Below are 17005 nucleotides of genomic sequence, written 5' to 3' on the forward strand. Positions count from 1 at the left end.
CTTTTATGCCTCATTCAAATTTACGTCTCATTCAAATTTATGTTTCATTTTTTTCTTTTTTCTTCCCTCCAACCAAACACACAAATAATAGTTACCGAGGATGTTTTGAACTGAAGAATTGAGTAAAGGCATGTGTAGTAGCAGTCCTACCCAATTTCCGCTTTTAAATTGGCCTAGTTGTTGATTAGATCACCGTATTGGTTTGTTTTCTTGCTTTGTTTATGTGTTCTTAATTATCGGTGTCAATCACATCATAAAGAAACTTGATTGTTACCTCATTATGTTTGTTTCGAATAAAACAAAAAAAAAATCTACCTTTAAAATCCAAAAAATAGATTTTTTTTACTTTACAAAATATAGGTTTTTTTACCATACGGATCATTTACTAAGTAAATACATAAGTAAATTTTTTAACAAAAAATTATTAAATAATCACGATATAAAATATTAACTAAAATTTGATATTAACTCCATAATCTATCTTAATTTTAATTTAAATAATTTATCTTAACTTTAATTTAAAAATTTATTATAATTCTATAAATGTGTGTATGTTAATTAAAACAAAATTAGATATTAGACATTATTTTTTATCTACATTATACCCAACTTTAAATTAGACATCGAAACATTAGTAAGACGACATCTGACATGAGTAATCGAAAATTAAAAATTCTAAGGACCTACTAATCAGATTAGCAGTAACACGTAATTAATTCATATTTACTATAAAATTAAATAATTGAATTAGCAGTGTTGATTTTATTTATAAGTATCTTGTTTTTTTAAATTATTATTGAAATTGTGCAAATTCAAATCAATTCTCGTTTAAAACATTAGTAGTGTATTTTATTGTGATTTCCATTCTAATTGTGAATTGTAAAACCCTAAACTTATTGACAGTTTTTGTTAATTAATTTTCACCTGAATAATTGATGTATGAACGAATGATATAACAGTTATATATTAATCATCTTCTCCAATGCTTGCAAGAAAGAGAAGTACATATTTATTACTATTTGTGAACTAAAATAATTAAGAGTGTATTGATTATTAATGGAAAAGGAAAAAGCAATTAGAAAAGATACTAGAGAAAATAACAAAGTTCAAAACAGTGCCTTACATCTGGGGAGGAAGAATATTTATATTATAAAGAGGAACAAGTCTATATTATTAAAAAACACTAATGAATAGTTTTCTAAATAAGTCATACTACATATTATTTTTTGTAATGTCAGATATAAAATTAACTATTATAAATTTCAATAATTAATTTTGTAATATCATTAATGCCACAAAGTTACTTAGTCAATGATTGAATTGTTTGGTCACTCGTTAACTATGTTTATATTTTAAAAAGTATTATATGAAATAAAATTTGACAAATTCAACTCAGATTTAAAGCTTTTATCATAATTAAAAAAGTATTAATCTAAAAATTAATAAATAAATTTTCAAAAAATATAATTTTATATTTTTATTAATAATTTTCCATAGACCTGAAATTTTTTTAATCATATTATGATCATTGTTTTTATAATTATGATTATAATTATAATTATAAATATAAATATTAATAATATTATTAATGATAATTAGCATTATTATTATTAATTAATAGTTTTAATAATAATATTAGTTTAAATAATAATATTAATAACATCAACAATATTAATAATAATAATTAATAATATTAATAATATCAATAATAATAATTAATAATAATTAATAATATTAATAATATCAACAATATTAATAATAATATTAAAAATATCAATAATAATATCAAAAATATTAATAATAATAATTAATAATATTAAAAACAAAAATATTAATAATATCAACAATATTAATAATAATATTAAAAATATCAATAATAATATCAAAAATATTAATAATAATAATTAATAATATTAAAAACAAAAATATTAATAATATCAACAATATTAATAATATTATTAATAATATTAATAATATTATTAATAATATTAATAATATTAACAATATTAATAATATTAATAATGTCAACAATATTAATAATAATATTAATAATATCAACAATATTAATAATAATATTAATAATGTCAACAATATTAATAATAATAATAATTAATAATATTTATAATAATATCAAAAATATTAATAATAATAATAATAATTAATAATATTAAAAACAAAAATATTAATAATATAAAAAATATTAATAATAATATTAATAATGTCAACAATACTAATAATAATATTAATAATGTCAACAATATTAATAATAATATTAATAATATCAACAATATTAATAATAGTAATAATTAATAATATTAATAATAATATCAAAAATATTAATAATAATATCAAAAATATTAATAATAATATCAAAAATATTAATAATAATAATAATTAATAATATTAAAAACAAAAATATTAATAATATTAATAATATCAACAATATTAATAATGATATTAATAATGTCAACAATATTAATAATGATATTAATAATGTCAACAATATTAATAATGATATTAATAATGTCAACAATATTAATAATGATATTAATAATGTCAACAGTATTAATAATAATATTCATAATATCAACAATATTAATAATAATAAAAAATTATCAATAACAATATTAATAATATCAAAAATATTAATAATAATTAATAATATTAATAACAATATTATTAATAATAATAATAACAATAATATTAATAATAATAATTAATAATATTAATAATAAAAATATTAATAACAATAATATTAATATGAATTTTATTTTTTCAACAAGTCAATTATTTTAATTCACATGTAAAATTAATAGATCACACATAATTTTATTTACCTACTAATTATATTGTCAATACATATATTTTAAAAAAAAAATCTTACTCCAAACGTCAAAATAAGATATACAAATTTTACCTATAGATTATTGTCACAAAATTACTTTATTATTATATATGATAAAATTTATAAATAACTAAATTTTATGTGTACTGGTAGGTACCGGACGAACACACGTGTCGAGACCGGACGAACACACGTCACGACTGACCGAGCATAATAAATGGAAGGGCACTCACGTGGCAAGCTAAGGTGGTTAAGATACACCTCCGAAAAATAATGAGAATGTGATTAAAGAAGATATGTTCTCTGGGTATCCCGGTGCGTAACTGACAAGACTTACCCATGACCACCCTGAGCCCAAGGGACAGAAAGCCCACTAGACAATCCTATAAATACTGTGCTCAAGCCAAAGAAAGGTACGTTTTGGAATCCACTTACTGAATTACATTTAAAATCTCTCTCACTTGAGCGTCGGAGTGCCTTCGCAGGTACCCTCCCCCGCCCGACCGAAGGAGACACCAAGAAGGGACGACGGACTGAAAAAGAGGAAGATCGACACGTCAGCAATTGTACTACGTCAACCGACCGTGCCTGGGCCCCCATCTCTCCACTCAGGTACAATTGGCGCCCACCGTGGGGCCGAGGTAATATTTCAATTTTTGAGGCATAATGGTTGCAACGAGGAACAACAACGACGTTATGGCAGAACAAATGACTATGATTCAAACCCTTCAAACTCAGGTGGAGGAATTGCGACAAAAGGGGATTGAAGACCATCGCCAACATGAAGAGAATAGACGCCGTCAAGAGGAAGAAATTGCCTTATTAAGAGAGCAAAATGCACAACTCCAGCAACAGGTTGATAATCCCGAACGAGAAGGTCAATCCCATACGGCCGACCGAACTGCTTCTCGCATACCTACACCGACCGATCCCAATCTTAGTTCTAGAGCTGGAATCGTTGAAAGAATGCTAAGTAAAAGGGGTCATCCTTTTACAGACGAAATTACCACTACACCACTTCCTGACAAGTGGAGAGGCCTCACCATTAAACTCTATGATGGCTCAACCGACCCAAACAAGCATTTAAATGTTTACAAAACGCAGATGACTTTGTATACCACAAATAACAATGTGTGGTGTAAAGTATTCCCCACGTCACTTCAAGGAGAACCTCTTACTTGGTTTACAGAGCTGCCTCCAAATTCAATAGATGACTTTGATGTCTTAGCCGCAAAGTTTTCTACTCAGTATGCCACCAGTCGGCCGCATCACATGTCCTACATGTCTCTCCTAGCGGTGCAACAAGAGAAAGGTGAATCTCTTAGAACCTTTTTAGACAGGTTCAACAAAGCATGTATGAATATCCGAGGGCTCAAACAGGAAGTTGCATTACACCATCTAGTTTCGGTCATCCGGCCGAGTCATTTTACTAAAAGTCTCATCAAGAAGCCACCTCAAGACATGGAAGATCTTCGCCCTCGAGCAACCAAATTCATGCAAATCGAAGAGCACATTGACTATCACCAACGGTTCCAAGTCGCCGGATCTAGAGTCCTCAAGGATCAAACCCCGAGCAAAGAAAGAGAATTTGAGACAGAACGGACCGTCTGGACCACTCCAAGGTCCGACCGGAATAGAGGAGGCCGAATTCCCAGGTTCAACAATTACACCCCTTTAACTGTCCCCAGGGGGCGAGCCTTAGATGAAGCATTACAAACGGAGTTAATACCGACACTAAAACGATATCAGACACCACCAAATGCGGATACTACTAAACACTGCAAGTACCACCGTAATTTCGATCACACGACCGAGGGATGTCAAGCGTTGAAGGATAAAATTGAAGAGCTTATCCAAGCCGGCCATTTGCAGCAGTTCATCAAGAAAAGAACAAGATCCCCACCACGAAGTGCCGGCCGTTCGTCCCGTGGTGACGACCGATCGTACCGCAGTGACTACAAACGCCGAGCTGACCATGGCCAGGCCTCACGAAAACGTAGTGAAAGTCCCGTTTGGCGTACACGCGCCCGCAGCGAAAGTCCCGACCGAAACGCCCGACCTCGCCAATGAGTTCGTGAAGTTATCAATATGATTGTCGGACCAGTTACCTTGGGTGAACCAAACCACGAAGTAAACTACATAGCAGGAGGTTTTGCCGGAGGCGGGTGCTCCAATTCCGCCCGAAAGAAACATCTCCGGACAGTTCAGTCCACCCGTGCTACTACGAGAAGGCGTCCACACATACCTCCGATCACCTTCACTGATGATGACTTCACAGCCATAGATCCAGCACAGGACGACCCTATGGTGATCACTGTGGAAATTGACAAGTTCACAATTGCCAAGACTTTGGTGGACCAAGGTAGCTTGGTCGACATTCTATACTGGGAAATCTGTAAGAAAATGCGCATCTCAGAAGCAGATATTCAACCCTATAATGAACAAATTGTAGGATTCTCAGGCGAACGGGTCGACACCAAGGGGTATATAGACTTGTATACAACTTTTGGAGAGGAAGACGGTCTCCATAAAACAATAAACGTACGGTATCTTCTGGTCAACACCCAAACCTCCTACAACATCCTCCTCGGTCGTCCATCCATCAACAGATTAAAGACCATTGTTTCCACCCCACACTTGGCCATGAAGTTTCCCTCGACGAATGACGACATTGCAACAATCCATGTCGATCAAAAAACTGCTCGAGAATGTTATGTCGCGAGCTTGAAAAGTGAGCCAACTCGGCGGCTCTACACGGTTAATCCGGATGACCGATTCCCACAAAAAAGAGGACGATCCCCAACTAGACATTCAGAACGACGTCCGTCTCGCCGCCATATGATAGCCCTTGTTGATCTAGATCCTCATATGGACGATCCCCGTATGGAAGCAGGGGAAGACTTACATCCGTTTCCACTTCGTGATGATCGTCATGTTACACATATTGACACCTCACTGAAGCCAGATGACCGAAAGGCCATCAACACAACACTTGTGAAGAATGCCGATCTTTTCGCATGGACGGCCGCTGACATGTCTGGCGTGGACCCGAGGGTCATTACTCACCGATTATCACTGTATAAAGAGGTCAGGCCAATAGCCCAAAAGAAAAGAAAACTAGGAGAGGAACGACGTAAAGCCGCACGTGACGAAGCTGATAAGTTGTTACAGGCTGAATTCATTCGGAAGGCCCATTACACTACATGGTTAGCCAATGTGGTTATGGTCAAGAAAGCAAATGGGAAATGACGAATGTGCGTTGATTATATGGACCTTAATAAGGCATGCCCAAAAGACTCTTATCCTCTACCTACTATTGATCACCTAGTTGATGGGGCAGCCGTACATCACATCTCCTTGATGCCTATTTAGGATATAATCAAATTCAAATGCACCCGGCCGACCAGAAGAAGACGACCTTCATGACCGATTCCGATAACTTCTACTATGAAGTTATGCCTTTCGGCCTCAAGAATGCTGGGGCCACTTATCAAAGATTAATGGATCATGTGTTCCACGACATGATCGGCCAGAATGTTGAAGTCTGTGTCGATGATATTGTTGTCAAGTCTGACTCGTGCAAGAAACATATTGCCGACCTTAAAGAAGTTTTCCAAGCCCTCCGCCAACACCGGATGCGTGTTATAATAAAACAAGAAGACTTCTGCTCTGGGTGTCAGGTCAAAAAGTTGACACACCATTCGAAAGGCCTGCAAGCACGCCTATGAGTTCGGATGGAGCTGGGTAGGTGTCAGGTTGAAAAACCTTAGCACATCCGAAGTAAATTCATCAAACGGCAGGGTCACTCTTAAATCAGTGAACAAAGTATTGTAAACAAAGAAAAAATCTATTGGGGCGTTTTCCCTCCCATGACACACACGGTCGGTGTTCCCACACATCTCGGCAACTATGATGTCCGGCGGTAAACCCGAACATACGAGGGGTGCCTTTGCTATCACTTTATCTAGGTCATCAGGTTTCCTAAGGGTAGTAGCGATATTCCTGACCGTAATATCCACCCAGTCTTAAGTCGAACCCATAGACCCACTAGTACTTTCGCTACTCCCAGACGATGACTCCCCACTCTCGCATGACTCTATATTAACTATTCTATTTGAAGAAAGTTGAGACGACATAACTAACCTTTCGGACGAAAATAAACAGTCGGTCAGCGATTATAGATCGGTCAGCAACACAAGCTCGCAATATGGACTCGACAATCGGAGCGACTCGGATGCCGAATTCACGAAAACGTAAAATTCATCCAAATGAGAACACTATTTATAGTATTCTCCTCTCTCCCTCATCCGTTAGATGCGCGTTCATCCTACGGCCTCAGTTAGTCGGAAGTCGAACTGTCACTTGATCTCCACCGTCAGATCAATCTCTACCCCCTCCGACCAAAAGGAAACATCTCATCGTTCCGTTATAATTAATGCTGACACCTCGAAAACCACAATAATCATTACGACTCTTCGGTTTTTATTCACCTCGAGCCTGGGAGGCAAGTGTACCGGTAGGTACCGAACGAAGACACGTGTCGGGACCAGACGAACACACGTCACGGCTGACCGAGCATAATAAATGGAAGGGCACTCACGTGGCAAGCTAAGGTGGTTAAGATACACCTCCGAAAAATAAGGAGAATGTGATTAAAGAATATATGTTCTCCGGGTATCCCGGTGCGTAACTGACAAGACTTACCCATGACCACCCTGAGCCCAAGGGACAGAAAGCCCACTAGGCAATCCTATAAATACTGTGCTTAAGCAAAAGAAAGGTACGTTTTGGAATCCACTTACTGAATCACATTTAGAATCTCTCTCACTTGAGCGTCGGAGTGCCTTCGTAGGTACCCTCCCCCGTCCGACCGAAGGAAACGCCAAGAAGGGACGATGGACTGAAAAAGAAGAAGATCGACACGTCAGCAATTGTACTACATCAACCGACCGTGCCTGGACCCCATCTCTCCTATCAGGTACTATGAATAATAATTTATACGTAAAATTCATATATAAGTTTTAACATATCTACGAATTCAAATTTATAACTAGTTAAAGAATTAGTAAATTTTCTTGTAGTGGAATCTATGTACCTTTTATTCAAAACAATTCATTAATTGGAAGTTTGCAAACTAATTTTAGAATATTATATTATAAGAAATCTTAATAGTTTATACAAAAATTCTATTATAAAAAATCGTGTTTTCTAGGCCTAGATTGATTACAATGATTCAATGAAGGTCGTTTTAGGGTGAGTTTCCTTGAATGTAAAATGTTTGGTACCATGTTTGATTGCTCATTAAAAAAATAATCTCAAACACAATTTGTAGACTATATGTAATTCATGATCTATAAAATTCCTATGAACCTCTTAATCTGCTTTATTGTGTTTGTTTGAATTTTTGGTTTTCAATATTCATTATCAATTGAAGTTTTCTCTTCTTATTGTCCTATTATTCATATCCTTAGAGATTTGGAAAATTTGTTTTGTTAAAAGTTTTTAACAAACTCAATTCACTCTTCCCTGATTTAAAGGATCACGGGATAATAAATGTTTTCACTGCGTACAAGAAACAAAAAAGCTATAATTATTTGACAAAAAATAAATATGAGAGTTAAATATTTTTTTTATAAAACACTATGTGCATACTAGTAAATACGATCAAATTCACATAATCTGGTAAATATTATTTAATAAATTAGTACTAATAATAAAGAAAAACATTTTTTCAAGTAGGAAGCAAAGTTAAATAATTATATTAAAATAACATTCACCTTTTAACCATCATGAAAATTGTTTTGTAAGGCATAAGGATGTTGCATGGCACAATTTCATTCTTAGGAATACATCAAAAGTTGGAATTGGAAACTATTTTTACGACATGCAAGTCGCACAGTTTGCTCAAAGTTAAAAAAAATATCTTAACCTGTGGTAAATCTTCATGATTAAGATAATTACATCAACAACTATATATAACATTTAAAACAGTGGACAATAATGGTATAAACCGTGATATATAAGAATGTCAAACTAAATTGAATTTTAGTGAGTAATGTTTCACCTGATTTTATCTCTTAAACATTCATGATAATTCTAACTTTTTTTAATATTAAAAAAATATAAAATATTTATTAAGAAGTGAATATCTTAATTCAGTTTTATAAAATTAATTTATAAATATATATATTGTAAAATTTTCTTATCTCTAATCTCTAATTGATTGATGTAAGTTTTTTAACACATTTTTTCCACGTCAATACCACTCCAACTCATATATAGAATCTTCAACAATACTTACAATATTAAAAACAAATAAAGAAACACTCAAACTTCAAAAGATATAACTAGTTGCAAATATTTTTAATAGTTGTAAATATTTTTATTAGTTGTAAATATTTTTATTTGTGACAGTAAAAGTTGCAAATATTTTTAATAGTGGTAAATATTTTTATTAGTTGTAAATATTTTTATTTGTGACAGTAAAAAGGAAGGTTGATGAAGTGGTTAAAAGAACAATAAAACCACTCTCCACAAACTAGTTGTAAGCTTATGATCTTTTTCAGTATATACCATAGCCAATAAGATTATTAGAACATAATTAATTAATTAATTAATTAGTAAATTTTTAATGATATTCAATAATAAAAAGACTTTGAATCTTTATATTTAAATCTTTCAAGATTGATAGAAGAGTCAACTATTTTTTTAAAATACACTTACAATGCAAGTTGCTAACTTTATATTATATATATATATATATAAACTGTTTAAATATGGTTGGTGTTGATACTATGATTATAAATTGTAGCTTTCTTGGGCAATTAATGAATGGGGGGCAAGGGTTGTGGTGACTAGGGGAGGAGCTAAGTTGGTAGGAGGGCTTGGGCATATCAATTACTGATGCAGCTTATCACAACACAAAAATGACACTATTATTTTAACTGTTTCTTACATAATATTTTTTTTAAAAAAATTTCACTTTAGAAATCATTTTTTTTTTATACTTTAGATAAAATATCGGAGTAACAGTTATTTATTTAAGATTTCTTATTGCATGGTCTTTTTATTAGGTTTAATTACACATTTTAATTGTTATAGTTTAAGAAAATCATCTTTTATTTTCATTTATACACACTACTTTAATTTATTTAGTTTCTATGCATACACCCTTTAGTCTTTATTGTCTAAACTCACATTGACCAAAAGAAATTATAAATAGCAGATATACTAAGAATTATGCAAGTTTAATGATTAAAAAACATAGTTAGTGAATATTAAAATTAAATGGATGATTAAATATTATTATTTTTAAATAAATAAATAAACTTTAATTTATAATCAAACTAATTCATTTATTTTTTTAAGGATTTAAAAATTAAATATTATTTAATAGCTTTGTCAATTAATCGATCTTACAACACATTATATACTACATTATATACTAGTGAAAGGCCGTGTATCCATATATTTTATGATAATAAAAGATAAAAAGTGTAATCTTTGAAGTAATTATTGAAAAATAAAAAATATTGTGAATAATTTTTTATAAATTATAAAAACAAAGAAGTTGGTTAATAAAAATAAATGTGACATAATAAAATAATGTATACTTAAAAAATATTTTATATATATATATATTGGAATTTGGTTTATGAGGATGGTGTTTTTAAATTTTTTTATCTTTTTGTCTGTCTAGAGTGAATTGAAAAGAGAAAAAATAAATATAAAATAGAATAAAAATAAATTTAAGAATCAATAAAATAAAATAATTTTTAAAAAGAAATTAATAAATTAAAAAGAATTGATAATTTTAATTTTGGATTGCAATAAAAAATAAATGTATTGGTTGTAAAAATAAAAATTAATGTTTAAAATAGTTAGAAATATAATTATTGAAGAAAGAAATGAGTTTTTTTTTTTAAAAAAAATCAATTAAAAATGTTTAGTTTATTTTTTTTAAGAATGAAGAAAATAAAAAATTAAATCATACAACAACATAAAAATTGAATTTATAAACATAAATTAATTTTAATTTTTATTATTATTGATGATGTAATCTTGTTAATTTTAAGTATAAAATACAGTACATAATTATAAAAAACTAAAGTCAATTAGTATTAATTGGTAATGGACACACAAATAATATTGAAATAAGAAATTTGAGTTGTTTATTGATAACAAATGTCGATAAGATTCTTGTTGTGGCTGATAATAATATGTTGCAGCTATAAATATGCCCACCACGATTTTGCTAGGTACATCTCACTTGTGTACACATTGCAACAGGTCTTTCATGTTTACGAAGGACTATTTGGTGTATTGAACTTAAAACTTTGATGTCTCCAAATCCATGAAGATTGCTTGAAGGCTGAGTTGCTGCTTGTAGGCATGGGTTTTAGGTAGATTAGAATTTGTTAATCCACTCTTAGCTTAATCCAAAACTGAATCAATCAAGTTCTTTCAAAAGAAAAGTGTTTTCCAAAGTAGTGAAAAACAACCTGATGATTTATCATTTTAATCGGTTATTTTACACTTAATAGTTTTGAAAAGGATTTGAAAAAGCTGAAATTGGTTGACCTCACAATCAAGGCCAATTCAATCGGTTGAATCGAGTTTTCAATCAATTGTTTTTTAAAAATCTTAAAAATTTTTGTTAAGTCTGGTAAATATGTTTTCCATGATTCTAAACTGTTTGGGCCCTTGATTAAAAGTCTTAAACGACTATTTTTTAGACTATATAACTGGTGTTTACATCTCTGAATAAAGAGAGATCAGATTACCAAAAAAATTAATAAGTTTTTTCAAGATTGCAAGATTGCTTAAAACTTTGTTTTAGTTAAGAGTGGAATAGGAACTGCTGTAATTCTTCTGTATCAGGTGTGATCTTTTCTGTTCTTACTTGTATATGTTTTCATATTTGTAAAACTTGTAAGGTGTTGGTGTATACAGTCAAAGGGTGTTCTAACTTGTAGTGAATTGTGTATCAAAGAGGGTGAATGTTCTAGACATGTTCAATATCACCTCTTTGGTATTTGTGTGTTTGTAATCTAGGATTGATTACATAGTGAATTCTCAGTGGTTAGTCGAGGACTGGATGTAGCTCTGGTTATGAGTGAACCAATATAAATTCTTGTGTGAATTTCTCTATCCCTCACTCCTTAAAACTGTTTGAATTGTGTTTTTATAAACTGCCGATAAAAACAATCGGTTGATTCGCATAAACAACCGATTGATCTTCTAGAATCAATTAAAAACAATTTTGTTTATTGGCTGATCTGATTGCTTCTTTCGTGCTTCTTCATTAATCTTCATTCTTGGCTAGTATTTTCGAAAATATTTCATTAAAAAATTCACCCTCTATTGTTTAAAGCCATTAATTCTAACACAATGAACTAAAAAATGAAGAGTATTGACATGCATACATTGGTCAAATACTATGTCCAAGTCACGACATGAAAAGAACCTCAAAAGGGAAGTCTAAGTCAAGTCGAATATGGACAATATATGAGAACAACATGGTCGAACCAAAAATGATTCATATTGTTAAACACCAGGACACACAAAAAGAACATGTCCCAATATTACTAGAGTTTCCACTTCTCGTTATTAATTATGTTTCATTTCGCATATTAAATGAATGACCATCTATCATTTATTTTCCTTTTATGTTTAACATATACTACATATTTTTATAATTAACAACAATTCACAACTAATAAACATGAAAACATTTAAAAACAAATTACATTTATGTTATTTAAAACTAATGTATCATTATTAATTATGTTTCATTTCGCATATTAAATGAATGACCATCTATCATTTATTTTCCTTTTATGTTTAACATATACTACATATTTTTATAATTAACAAGAATTCACAACTAATAAACACGAAAACATTTAAAAACAAATTACATTTATGTTATTTAAAACTAATGTATTGTTTTTTTCACCTTTAACTAATATATAAATTATATTTTAATTAATGTTCATCACATATTTCATTTTTCTTTATAATTTATTATATTTATTTATAATTAAATATGATTATATAATATTGTTATTATAATTTATGACATATATTTATATATAACTCATTATTTACACAATCTCTCAATTTAAATATAATTTTTTCTTAATTTTTATTTTAAAATTATAATTTATACATTTTTTTAATTAAACCTAATAATAAATTTATTCACTTAATTCTTTTTATTATTACATACATATCATCAATCATCGATAAATAACTTAATTTTTATTTATAATTTTTTAAAGCATTCAGTTAATATTTTTTTTATAAAATATCCAAATAATTTTATTTAATTTTTACTATTACTTATTTTGATATCTTTTTAACAAAAAAAAAATACCAACATTTAATTTGGTACCAACATTATAATTTATTATAACTTTTTCACCCTAATTTTATTATAAAAATATATTTTTATTATAATTTATTCTTCACAATTCAAATTTACTATAAAAATACAAAAAAACAAAATAATGTTATAATTTTATATTTATTTTATCCATAATATTTACTTACATCAAAATATCTATAAAATATTTTATTTCATTATGTTTGTATTGATATTTTTTCATAAATTTTTATATATTTAATTTTTAATTTTTAAATTTCAAATTTCAAATTTTCTTCTATTTCAATTTTATAAATATTTAAATTCACTATAATTTTATAAATATTTAAATTCACTATTATTTTATAAATATTTAAAATTTATTCTTCCCATATTTAATTAAAATTTACAAAACATTTTTTACTTAAAAAAGTATTTAAAAATTATTTTATTTTATTAATTCTTATTTTGTTTATTCTAACCAAATTTTAAGATTTTTTTTTAAAATACAAAATGAAACAATGGAAAAAAGTGGTGTTAAATTGGAAAAAAAAATGTTAAATAAAGAAATAAAAACAAAAGAATGTTAGATGGTAAAATAAAAGTGAAAAGTGCTATATGAAGAAAAAAAGTCACACAAATGCTTTTTTATTATAATTTCATAAAAAAAATTATACATTATAAGTTTAGACTAAAGAAAAAAATTAAAATTAACTTATTCTAAAGAAAAAATTAAAAATTAACTTCTTACTTTTTTCTCATATAACTTTTCTTACATTTTTTATATTTTTAAATCTATAAATCCCTACGTGCAAACAACAACCATATTTGTCACCACCCCCACATGGCAGCAGAAGTCCCTCAATTAAAATGGAAAAGAAAATATTCAATCTCTGTAGCTGACGTCTCCTCAGATAATTGGTTAACTAACAATGAAAGTTTACTGAAATAATTAGTTAGCGATTTTTTTAAAGGAATTTCTTCATAAAAAAATTATAAAAAAAGAAAAATAATTCAGAAATATTTTTATACTATTAGTCAATAAGAAATTATCGTGGTTCAACTTTCAAAATATTTATTAACACATTATAAAGTAAAAAGCTTACTATACATTACAATATCTAGGTGAATGATAACGTAAAATACTTTACGTAGTTAATCTATAGAAATTAAATTCATTTTTAGAATTTAAAATTTTTCAATTACTTTATCTAGAATACATTGTAGGTTCAAGCCGAAGGCTTCATATCGACAGAGTTTAGCTTCATATAACATTATAACTCTTGTTAACAAGTAATATAAAAAAGTAAAACATCCAATTCAGAAAAGTTAAAGTACATCGGTTTCTCTAGGGCATTAATTAATTTATTTTTGGAAAATACCTGATGGCAAATAATTTATCCTACCAACTAAATTTGAGAATCTATAATTCTAAGCCTTCAGACATTACTCTACATTAGAATTGAGAAAGTATAAGCTAACTAGTAACATTCATTAGGACTGTATAAGCTATAATATCATTAGAATTGGGAATGAATTAGCCTAACTAAAAGGAAGAGGGTTGTTCCACTCATTATAAGAAATCTTTTGAAGAAACACCTTATCCATAAAATTGTGATAACAAGAATCGTGATCATGAGTCCCAACCTAACAAGTAATTGCCATGCCTGTTTGAATGAATTTCTCCATATCTGCCTCCTAATATAAGAAAATTAATAAAAGGAAGAGTTTCATTTCTATATTTCCTTTTTATTTTTCTCACTTAGAAGGAGTTTTGTAGAGAAATTTGTCCACATAAACTCATTCTATGAAAAGAACCCTATCAATTTAAAAGAAATTGTGATACTGAGTTACATTTAATTCAGAAGCCATTCTCATCCAATAAGAACAGGCTTACAAATGATCTTAAAGGTTTTTACAAAGTAAATGAAAGAATGAAAACGGTGGTTAAGTAAACAAGGATTACCATGCTAGTTAAATAAACCATTTTGCAAAGGGAAAACAAGCAAAATAGCATCGTAACTGCATTTTTGGCATGTTAGTTAAATCAACCACTGTGTAGGAGCGAATACTTACAAAACGTTAAACCAAGGTAATGAATTAACCAAATCCAGAGAACATAGAGAGATGGAGAGATTGCAAACATTGAAGAAATTAAAGCATATAGGAACAAGGACTTGGCCCCCCCATGAATCTTTGGTTTAACTAATTGTGATTTTCATAAAAGGTTAGATATCAAACAGTAAATGGTGGATGAGTGTGGATTCAATATCAAATGTATAATAAATTATGCAACTGCTAAAGTATACGGAGCGTCGTGCTGCCATTGGACAAACCTGCGGAGCCATTGAATTATGAGTAAAGTAATCCATCAATTTTATCTCTGAACTATTACTCCCTAATTAAGTAGTGTAAAAAGTAATTCAAATCCTATTAACTAGCCTCCTAAAGAATAAAAAAAATTCAAATTGGCCCCTAAACTTTACTAATTCAAAGATTACTTAAAAAAATTATTGCATTAGAGAAGGTAATAGTTTGAGGACAAAATTGATGATTTATTCTTGAATTATTGAACAATCAAGTATTGCAGTTGAGGTGTGCTGGAAGGAGCAATAGTTTGCATCAGGATTTAAGGAAAATTAAGAATTACTCAGCAAAGTCACTTAACATATGAACAAAACTCCTAATAACTGAGCTCACTTCAGAGGAAAAGTTATCTGATAATCAAATTCAACTAGCAACAGTAAGCTTTCTAAGCTCAGTTTCTACACGGAAGATTATAATTTCTATTCATTATTCATTCTCACATGACATTGTATTTAATATGAATCTCTAAGAGCAAACACTTGAAATCCTCAACAAGAATCACTACCATACGATAAGCATACCAGTGTATTCCTGGAAAGCAACAAACACCTTCAAAGACTATTATTTTTGAAAGTCTACTTTCCATTATAAGAGAGCACAGGAACAATTGAAATTGTTTGTTCAGAGATCGAAAACAGTAGAAAAAACTCACGGATCATTATTCTGTGGAAAAGAGGCCGCGAAGGCGAGAAGCGAAGAGGCCGGAGGAGTCACGAGAAGCTTCTCGAAGGAGGTCGCGCTTGATGTTTCTGATGCGGTCGGAGAGAGAAGCGTGGTCGTCCCTGAGGTCGCGGACATCTTCTTCGAGGTTGTGGATTTTGTATTTCTGCCCTAAAGATCGCATGCTGAGGAGAAGGATTCCCGTCATGGCGAATAATTGAATGAAGCTGTCCTTCCGTTTCATCGCGTGAGACAGAAACCCTAACCCCTTCTTCGAGTTCTCCGCGGCGGTGCCCGGTGTCGGAGAGGCTGAGGAAGAAGCCATGGCTATCAAACCACCACAACAAGCAAGGTACAGAACCTAACCTCTCTGCAATACAAATCGCAAGGAATGTGAAGCGGAATAAGTTGTGAGTGAACCTTGCTTTTTGTTATTTTTTAAAATCTCAGAAAAATTTAATAACTAGTTATTTTTATTTAAAAAAGTAAATAAATTCATCTATATTGTGGTGATTTATGAGTTTTTTTTAAGAAGTTCGTTCCCAAGGTTACTATTTAATAACATTTTAGTTTTGAAAAATAAAAAAAAATGTTTTAATCTTTATAGATAAGAGAATATTTGCTTTTAATATAAAAAAAACTATTTTTTTTACAAATGGTAAAGATGAGTCAAGAAGGGCAAAGACTTCCTAACGAAATTTTTAAATTCCGAAAATACCTTTTATTTCGGAAATGAAAATCCTTAATTAAAAATAATATATTTCAGA

At 29.8% G+C, this 17005-nt stretch overlaps 1 protein-coding gene across 2 annotated transcripts; it reads right to left on the reverse strand.

The window, feature by feature from the left end:
• Window positions 1–15283: 15283 nt before the first annotated feature.
• On the reverse strand, window positions 15284–16652 carry LOC137823188 (uncharacterized). Of its 2 annotated transcripts, none has more exons than XM_068628350.2 (2): window positions 16231–16652; window positions 15284–15547 (listed from the first exon to the last, which is right to left on the reverse strand). In XM_068628350.2, the coding sequence occupies exon 1, from the start codon at window positions 16561–16563 to the stop codon at window positions 16237–16239; it is 327 nt and encodes a 108-aa protein (XP_068484451.1). In that variant the 5' UTR covers window positions 16564–16652; the 3' UTR covers window positions 15284–15547; window positions 16231–16236. The 2 variants fall into 2 exon arrangements, with proteins under 2 accessions (XP_068484451.1, XP_068484452.1); XM_068628351.2 differs by lacking the exon at window positions 15284–15547 and adding an exon at window positions 15912–16109.
• Window positions 16653–17005: the final 353 nt, after the last annotated feature.

Source organism: Phaseolus vulgaris, chromosome 9 (genome assembly GCF_051622355.1).
Source record: "Phaseolus vulgaris cultivar YP4 chromosome 9, ASM5162235v1, whole genome shotgun sequence".
Lineage (NCBI taxonomy): Eukaryota > Viridiplantae > Streptophyta > Magnoliopsida > Fabales > Fabaceae > Phaseolus > Phaseolus vulgaris.

Coding starts and splice junctions, on each gene's coding strand:
- LOC137823188 (XM_068628350.2), bottom strand. CDS start 16,563: ATGGCTTCTTCCTCAGCCTCTCCGACACCGGGCACCGCCGCGGAGAAC.